Raw genomic sequence first — 9,445 nt, 5'->3', positions numbered from 1 at the left:
AGGGGGCGGTCGGCGGGACGATCCCGGCGCTGCAGGCCGGAGGATGCGGAGGGGCAGAGCTGCCGCCGCCGCCGCATCGTCGCGCCGTCCCCGGGGGGCGGCTGTCGCCTGGCCCCGGCGGCCGCTGGCGGGCCCGCGCGGCTGAGGCGGGCTGGGCGGGCGGAGGCGGGCCCGCCGAGGATGAGTGCGGGCTGCGGGCGGGACCCCCCTCGGAAGAGAGCCCGGCCGAGCACCGCCAGCCCCGGCGGCGGCTCCCAGGGAGAGCAGCGGCCGCCGCCGCCGCCGCTCGGTCCCCGCCAGGAGGGGCCCGGGGGCAGCAGCTCCGGCGGCGGCAGCCCCGCCACCGCCGTGGGGAACAAAGGTTTGTACCGGCCGGGGCTGCGCACTTCCCGGGGCAGGGGGAGCGGCCAGGCGAGCGCCGGGGCTGGGCGCGGAAGGGGGCTCGCCGGGGGTCCGCCTCCCCCCTCCCCCCCCCCCCCCCCCCGGCGGCGGTTTGGGCAGTTTCGGGGTGCTGGGAGACGGACGGCTTTGCCTGCAAAGCCTGGGCAGTGCTGAGCTTGCCGCAGCCGGGCCGGAGCGCTGCTCGGCGGCCCCCGCCGCCCCGGCCCGCGGGAACCGCGGCCCCGCCTGGGGCTTGGCGGGAGGAGGCGGCCGGGCCGGGGCTCCGCCGAGTTGCGGTGTCCCTCTCTGCTGCTCACTGCCTTTCTGCTGTCCTCCCCGCGTGATACGCTGAAGGGAGGGCAGCTTTAAATGGCGAGAGGCCGCTTGCGCCGGTGCACGTAGCCTCCCGGAGCTGGCCTTCGGTGTCGGGCTTGGCTCGTCCCTAACTCCGCGTCCCCGAGCCCGGTGGCTTCCCTTTGGAGACGGTTTTGTGCAGCATCGTTATCCTGGCTCTGCGCCTGATTCTTTACAAACTCAGTAACGGTGCAGCCATCCCGGGGAGGGGCGAGCTGCTAAAGGTCGCGTGTTTCGTACGCGGGAGGACAGATACCTGCTGCGGGAGAAACGAAGCTCAGCGGGGTGTTGTGCCAGGCTGTCGCGACAGGGAGAGCTAAGGCTAATGACAGGAACCCACGGGGGCGTGTGGCTGCAGGCCTAGAGCGCTGCTGGTCGTGGGGGTGCCCCTCCTGCTGTGGAACAAAGCTGCGAAGGAAAAGTTCCCACGTGGCTTGCTTAGGTTGTTTTTATTTAGAGCTAATGCTGGCAAAATAAAATTTTAATGCACAATGAAGTACCTATTTCAGGAGTAAGAAAGGAATGCAGGGAAGGAAAAGAAACCAGATTTGCTGTGGTCTTCACTTGATGAGATAAACCTCAGTAACTGGTAACTAAGAGGCAACTTTGAGTAGATAATAGTTTGAAGTTATATATATGCACTCCTACAGTGATAAATGAGAATCTTCTAAAAATTCAGTTGTCTTCCTCAGTGGTAGATTCTGAGGAAATGATTTGGGGAATCTTGAGTAAAAATTTAGAGACCACTTTAAAAAAAAATTACACCGAAGTCTGGCTGTATTGTTTACACTGAATGTAAGCATATGTTGTCTTTTTGTTGCCTCTCACATTTTTAGCACCTTATCTGAAGCAAAAAGAGATCTTACTAATACTAAAGAAAAATTATGTTTGTTATGTTGGTTATAGAGCTTAAACGGCTAGTCAGATATGAAAGTTCAGACCAAAGCCATTTCATTCCGTTCTGATGCTGCTGCTATCATTTCTATTTATTGTGCTAATGAATAAGTATTCTTTCCTCAATGCAAGTTTATACCTGAAGAGGTAGTCAGCTGCCTTTGAAGAGGTTTATTCGTCCCGTGTTTTAACGTGTCTCTTCAGGTTTTTTTCTGGCTGCTTCTTTCCCCTTTCCTGTAGGCAATTTGGGTTAACACTTCAAATGTAAGAAGGTGAAACTTGATAAATGGAATGACTAATATATTTCTGTTTTAGTGACTCTTTAGAAATAAAGATCTTTTAGTTCACAAAATTCATCAAGCTGTTATTTTTGTCTAAGTGGGCTGAGGCTGAACATTTGTTGAAAAATTAAATGGCTGAGTATGGCACAGGTATCCTTGTGCTTGTAGTCTACATACAGCTTGGCATTACTCCCTGGTGACCTAGTCGTATGGTGGCAATTTTGCGCTATTGTTTGTGCTGTTTCAGAAGAACTTTAAATGATTTAAACATTTTTTGGAGATTATTTTTTCATTCTAGAAATTCTGTACTTTTGATGAGGATATATGATAACCAGCTGTGGAAAAGTGTTCAAGGCCTCAAATGTTAGGGAAAGCTTTTATGAAACAACGTATCTTAAGTTACCTATGGCCTAAGTTACCTGTGCTACAAGTTACACAACCTCCATTTGCAGTAAGATGCTGAGTCTTTCTGTAGTGACTATTAACCAGAATAGCCAGATCTGCTGCACAGGTTTTTAAGCAGAACTACTGTTGCAGTGGGGGAACTACAAATTTTACTTACCCAGTTGAAAGCACTGAGTAGCCACCTTGCACAGTCAGCAGTGGCAGGTAGATAACTTCTCTTGCAAATGGAAAGAAAGGGAACTGAAGCTAGTTGCCACATTTTTAGAATTACCTTTAAATAACAACAACAAAAGTAAAAAACCCTTCTTATACTAATGAAGATTACTTTCCAGTTGTGAAATAACTGCTTTGAGTTTTTCTCCCTATTCCTCCCCCGCCCCAAGTCTGTACTTAATTAGTTCGTGTGCTGGTGTTCTATTGAAAGCCTATCTGAACTGCAACTTCACAGAGACCGATTACATTCACTGGAGCTTTGTGGTTGGTAGTAAATCTGAAAAAGTTGTGTCCTTCACATTTTGTTGCTGTTTAGGGGAGTAAGCATTGATAGGCTTTACAAATTGTTCATGGATGGAGGGGTGTCCTGGTTTCGGCTGGGATAGAGTTAATTTTTTTCCTAGTAGCTGGCATAGTGCTCTGTTTTGGATTTAGTATGAGAAGAATGTTGATAACACCCTGATGGTTTTAGTTGTTGCTAAACACTGCTTATGCTAGTCAAGGACTTTTCAGCTTCCCATGCTCTGCCAGGTACACAAGAAACTGGGAGGGGGCACAGCCAGAATAGTTGATCCAAACTGCCCAAAGGGCTATTCCATACCATACGGCGTCATGCTCAGTATAGAAACTGGGGGGGGGGGGGGTGGCCGGGGAGCAGCGATCGCTGCTCGGGAACTGGCTGGGCATCCGTCAGCGGGTGGTGAGCAATTGCATTGTGCATCACTTGCTTTGTATATTATTATTATCATTATTGTATTATTATTATTATCATGACTATTTTCCTTTATTTCAATTATTAAACTGTTCTTATCTCAGCCCAGGAGTGTTTCTCACTCTTACTCCTCCAATTCTCTCCCCCATCCCATCGGGGTAGGGGGAGTGAGCGAGCGGCTGCGTGGTGCTTAGTTGCTGGCTGGGGCTAAACCACGACAAGGGGAAAAGAAAAAGTCCTTTTCTCAGCATTTGTCACTTCTAATGTGTACAATCTTTATATTAAGCCTCATGTTTCACAGTATGCTACACACAAATAAGGTTCTCAGCTGGGTCTTCTAAGCTGCCTAGTTGTTAGGGGCTTTTTCAGCAGAAGTCTTTTGGGGCTCACTGAGGTGGTAATTAAAGGTGATAATGAGAGCTGGAAAGTTACAGTTGCACGCTTTTTTATTTTTTTAAAACTAGATGTTCACTGTATGTTTTAAACCATATTAAAAAAAGGCTGGATGAAAAAAGCCCACCACACGCCAAGTCTGGCATTTATAAAGATTATTACAGAAGCTGCAGCTGCTGACTGATACAAATTAAATACATCACATGTAATTTTAATAGTGTTAGTGTCTGGATGCTCCCTATAGTAGAGATGATAATGAGGACTTAATTGAGGTGTTCTTATCTTCATCCACTACAAATTATCTTATTCATATGCAATCATGTTGCAGTTTTATCGTGTTTCATGTAATAATGTAGTGACCTGTGGTTTTTCAGTTTGTAAACAACGGACAATTACCACTTGGTTGGAGAATAAAGGACCCAAGACAACCGAGTCCAAAAGGTAAAATGCACGGCATACCTATTCAAAAGTTGTGTTCTTTGAGTGGGCCCGTGGGGAGATCAAAGTGCAGGCTGCCAGTACAGCTAGCTACTGAAAAAAAGGCAACCCCATTTCTGCTGCTTTCCTTACCTTGGCACACCCTCTTGAGTGCAACTGACAGACTTTCACTACAAAAAGCTAACTAGTCCCCCACCCCTCCCCTCTAACCCCCCAAAATCAAACTTTTTTGCTGACTTAGGTTCCTGAAGCACCTCACTGCTTAGGTGAATAAATACTGCTGCTCCTGCAAAGCAAAAGATGGGAATTTGCAGCAAGCGAGGCAGAGTGGGACTGCTGCTTCCAGTGGCAGCCAACCACTAGACAGTTATCTGTACTATCAGACTATGTCCCTAGTCAACAGCTCTGCTTTTATTTTTGTTTAACATAGGGCAATAACAGTTGCAGATTTTGGCTGATGGTCCTGCCTTCAGCTCACAATTCCATTGTTAATTTACAGACAAAAGTCTGTTTTGGTTCGTCTCATTGGACTGTGATTGTAGTATAAGCATGCATAACTTGATTTAATTTGGACCAGAATTTACAGGTGCTGAAATGTGCATTCAGTTCATTTTGTGAAAGATGTCATAAAAGTTTTGCTGCTGAATGGCACCGGGTAAAAATTGATATTTTCTGCTAGTGTAGTCTGTCAGGAGCAATGTTTGCAAGGCAGTGTTAAAATTAAACTCCTAAGAGTTTAACTCTCTGGTGCAGAGGTATACCAGATATTATTTTTTTCTATAATTGGAATTGTAAATGTGCTGGCTTATTTTTCATTGATGTTTGTTAATGAATAGAAATTGAAAACCGTAGTGGTACTAAAATAGCTAGGAAAACTTGTGATAATGGGTAATAAAGAAGTACGCAGGGCTCAATTACAGGCTTATAGGTTGAGCCTTTACTAAGCAAAGATGTTAAGAGGATGCTTAAGGAAATCTTAAAAAAAAAAAAAATTAATTCCCTCCTTTAGAGAATTGCTTTTATATGCCCTCTTCCAGTCTTGCTGACAGATTACAGCATAGTCAGCATTAAGCAGCAGGTTAGTCGTGTAAACACTGCATGTGCCTTTCTATTGCAGTTAACATCACAATTTTAATTTATTTGAATTTGAGCACTGTCTTTGTGTTAGGTTTGATTTCTCAGGGGCAACAGATATTGTCAATATCTTTAAACAGTCACTTATTGAGATGGCAGCAGTAACATAACTTTCATTTTTGTTCATCAAAATTTTCAGTGGGGATAGATGGGGAGTTAAATTATCATAATATAAAACCATCTAAAATCCCTTTGTTTTCAAATAATCTTCCTATGAGTGAAGTTCCAAGCTATCATTTTTTACTCCAAGCCCCGCCCCCCCCCCCCTTTTTTTTTTTTCTTCTTTTTGTTCTGTAGTGGTAAAGGTGTGAATGCTATCTCTTTATCCAGAGTGCTCTTTTAGAAGAGGCTGTGTTATCATTCATGGAGAGAATTAATGCCTTCAGAAATCTATTAAGATGTTCAGTTGCTGAATTTAGGATTGTGTGGTAATTGCGTATTTTCCTATTTAGATGGGAAGATGGGAAACTGAGCAATGACGAGACATGCGGTGTTTAGCATGCTTAGTTTGCATTGGTTATAAACAATGTTGTAACCATATGTTCAGGAGAAGGTATTGTTCAGAGTGATATATTCACCAAGACTAGTCAGGTTTTTTTAATATTCATATGGTGTCTAGGTGTTTTTCTTTATCAATACACTGTCACAAAAATTAGTATGTAAGTGTGAAATGATTTTCCAATGTTTTCTTGAAAAGTTTAATCCGCTCATACAAAACTCGCTTCATTTCCCTGCGTAACCGTTAGGACACATTTCTTTCCATTCTTTGTGTAAGACAGTGCAGGACAAATTAGGTTACTTTTCTCTTGATTTGATTGATTGATTTAATGTGTCTTAATTTTTATTATCAGTTCTAAATGTATTTACTCTGATTTTGTATTGCGATTTTTTTTTTTTTTGAAGAGTCATGGGCTGCTTATAAAAATAAGGAAGTAATAGAATGTTTTTGAGACTGTGGACTACTGTGTCCTGTTCTTCTAAAAGATTAGTTTTTGTAGCTCAGGGAATGGCTCCAAAACCATTGATTTCCTTGCTCAGTGTATTTAACCGATTAAAATGAAAGTTAAGGGGGACTTTATCATGACTTCTGCCTTTTTTCATCTGGAGAAAATAACTGAATAATAGCTTATAATACTCTTTAGATTTGAAAATAAGGATAATGAATCACTGGAATAGATTTCTAAGGTGGGCAACTGACATGATCCTTTGGAGCCTTTAAATGGAAATAGGTTGTTATTGAGCTATATTACCCAGTGCAATAAAACTTGTTGATCCTGGTAGCGCTCACTTACAGAGTATAATGGGTAAAATTCTGTAGTTTCTATTGTATGTTTATAATCATTCCTTTAAAAATATATATATATACACACACAGGAATTTCATTTGGAGATAAGACATTAAATTCCCTTACTTCTCTTCCACAGCTTACACAGCAAATTTAATAACAATACTGAAGCAAATCCCAAGATGACTTCCATTAAAAAAGAGAACTTTTGTGAGCATGATGTGAAAAAGCTAGAGAATATTTGTCAGCAAAATTATTCAAAAATATCTGTGGAAGTTGGTGCAAAGCATGTAAATTTGCCTCAGACAGGCAGCATGTATAACTGGGAGGCTGAGGACAAAGATCCGATCTTAGACACAGAGCCTGTGAAGGGGATGCAGTCTGGAGACCTCTTTAAAAATGCCAACATCGATCACATGCACAAAACTGGCAAGCAGACTCAGAGAGGCTGTGAAGAAAGCAGTGACAATTGGACTCAGAGGAAATTATCATCAGGCCAGTCTTTGAAAATGGGAAATACGAAACTTTCTTCAAAAGACACTGAGACAGATGGACAAGTGGCTTCATGCAATTCACAGAAGCTGAAGAGTTGCAGTTCCGTCTGTTTAATGGGTGAACAAGAAGAAGGGGATGTAGTTCCGGAAAGTCCACTTTCAGATGCTGGTTGTGATGCTTGTGTATCTGATCTTGGAGGTCCTGGGAAACTGAGCAAATGTCAGAGCAGTTCAGGGGATTCACCTGCTTTTGAGAAAGAAAGTGAACCGGAGTCACCAATGGATGTAGATAATTCTAAAAATAGCTGTCATGGGTCAGAGGCTGATGAAGAGACAAGTCCATTTCTTGATGAGCGAGAGGAGATCAATATGTCAAAATCTGTAAACAAATGTTTTAGAATTCAATATGGGGATGCTGAACTGGAGTCAAGAAAGTCCCGTTTTTCTGCCAAGGGCTGTGAAAGCTTTGAGGAAATAGATAATTCTGTTAAAGAGGATGGTCTGCGTACAAAGTCACCTGGGATCTCTCCTGCTCTGTCATCAGAATGCAAAGGTGCAAAACAGGGTGTGAAGAGAGACTCGAAAATCACGTCTCATTTCATGAGGATACCTAAGACTGAGGAGAAAAGGTAGCATTCTGTCTGCCTCTTCATCTGTGTTTTTTATGCTCAAAAATTTCCTTTTTCGTGATAGCACTTTGGAGACTGGATTTCATAAAGAGTTTTGCAAAATGTATGTTAAGGCACAAAGACAACTTTGATGTAAGCTTGAAGTAACTTATTTTTAATGGGACTACTTGTGTTTTTTTTAAAGGATGCGTTTGTCCAGTGCAATTTTTTTAAATCATTGGAGATCTGGGAATTAAAGACACTGTAGAAAACTGATTTTCTTTATCAAAGAAGTGATTTAAGACCATGGGATTTTTAATGCTTGAGAATGAATGGTGGTACAAGAGTACTTTCTGGAGTGCAGCTCTAGCATTCGTTATTTCATTGAGAATACTTGAGGGAACTGATGTTTTCTTGGGTTTAGTTTCATCTGTTGAAAATACTGAATCTATTTTGTTGAAGCATTGGTGCTACTGATGCTTTCTTTGAAAGAGACATGAAAAATTTCACTTTTGAAAGCAGCTGTAGAGATGTGTGTGAGGTTTTTTTGTGGTTTTTTGGGGCTTTATTCATAATTTGGGAGAGAGAAGGAGTGGTGATTACACACTACAGCAATGGAAATGGAAGCCCTGAGCATGACCCAGGACTCCCTATGCTAGATGTTGTGTAAGGACAAAAGGATAGTCTCTGCTCTGAAGAACTTGGATTTCAGTAGGAGCTGAGGAAGTGAATAAATGGCAAAGGAGTAGGCAAAAACAAGAGCACTGTGACTGTTGGTGTAATAAGCAATTATTTCAGTAGACTCAAGTCCTTAAAGTAGGGCAAGAAAGTAGTTTTGCACATCTTTACTGGGAGGTCCTTTCTGGATGTGAGGAGCAGCATGAACCGTATCTTTCAAGGAAATGAAGAAGAGGGGGACGGAGGGTGGCTAACTAGGGATGGGAGCTTGCATTTAGGAAGTCTTAAGAGAGGAGTAGGCTGAGAGTAGATTTGGAAAACAAAAAAGGTAGTTCTTAGGAAAAATGGGTGGATGAAGAATTTGCTAAAAGAAGTATGGAGAAGAGGGTCATGAAGTTTAAACTGATGGGCTTAGGGAGTACTCTTCGCTAATTTAAATGAATTGCTGTTGTAGCAAAGCAGCAGAGGTTGAGGCTTGCATTTGTCAGTGCTAGCGCATTATGTGTTACAATAAATCTGTGTTTGAGAAGAGAAACTCATGCAAAAGTTTTGCTGTGTGGATAGATGGGAATCCTAGCAACGCTTTACAGAATAATTAGTAAGGTAGAGTATGAGGCTGTAGAGAGAGGAGTTTGGTTTTGGGGTTTGGTGGAGGGGTTTTTTTGTCTTTTGGGGGCCTAAACGAGATGATGTGAAGGTTATAAACCTCAGCGCCAGACAAAATACTTGTATTCTCTATAGTGCTTAAGAGGGCAGTTAAATAATCTTAAAGCTTTCCTCCTGGTTTTCATTAGACCAGGTCTGCAGCAGATAATAGAGTGGTTCAGATCTTAACTTGCGGAGAAGGAAGCAGTAATGTATCCAGCAGGTTTCAGTCATCAGTCATGCTGTGCCAGAGCTATCTTTTAGCTCTCAGATGAGCACAGTGGGCCTGTACCCAGTGTCATGCCTGCGTGGTTACACCGTTTGCTTGCAGTCGGCCAGGTTGAAGGCACTGTCTGCACCTGAAGATACTGGCGTATGCATAGATGCAGTGAACAGGTTGGACAACATCTTTATCCAGGGTGGAGTAAGTGCACTAAGGGGAATTTAGAGGTCTAAACAGTACCTCGAAGTGTAGGCTTTTAACTTGGTTTGCGTTTTGCTCTGAGACCTTTCTCTTGCATGAGAAACAT

General features: G+C 43.1%; 1 protein-coding gene across 2 annotated transcripts in view; it reads left to right on the top strand.

Annotated features, from left to right (window-relative positions):
• The first annotated feature begins 180 nt into the window (after positions 1-180).
• Positions 181-9,445, top strand: part of PARG (poly(ADP-ribose) glycohydrolase) — a 71,843-nt gene continuing 62,578 nt past the window's right edge. Inside the window, exons 1-3 of one of the 2 annotated variants that reach the window (XM_075717551.1) lie at positions 181-361; positions 4,008-4,074; positions 6,630-7,613. In XM_075717551.1, coding sequence (XP_075573666.1) covers positions 181-361; positions 4,008-4,074; positions 6,630-7,613 — 1,232 coding nt within the window. Of the gene's footprint in view, positions 362-4,007; positions 4,075-6,629; positions 7,614-9,445 lie in introns of those variants that run through there. The other variant, XM_009484214.2, reaches the window with a different exon arrangement.

The sequence above is a fragment of the Pelecanus crispus genome, chromosome 10 (genome assembly GCF_030463565.1).
Source record: "Pelecanus crispus isolate bPelCri1 chromosome 10, bPelCri1.pri, whole genome shotgun sequence".
Classification (NCBI taxonomy): domain Eukaryota; kingdom Metazoa; phylum Chordata; class Aves; order Pelecaniformes; family Pelecanidae; genus Pelecanus; species Pelecanus crispus.
The sequence above is the reverse complement of the archived record's forward strand: the minus strand, read 5'-3'. Positions and strand labels throughout refer to the sequence as shown.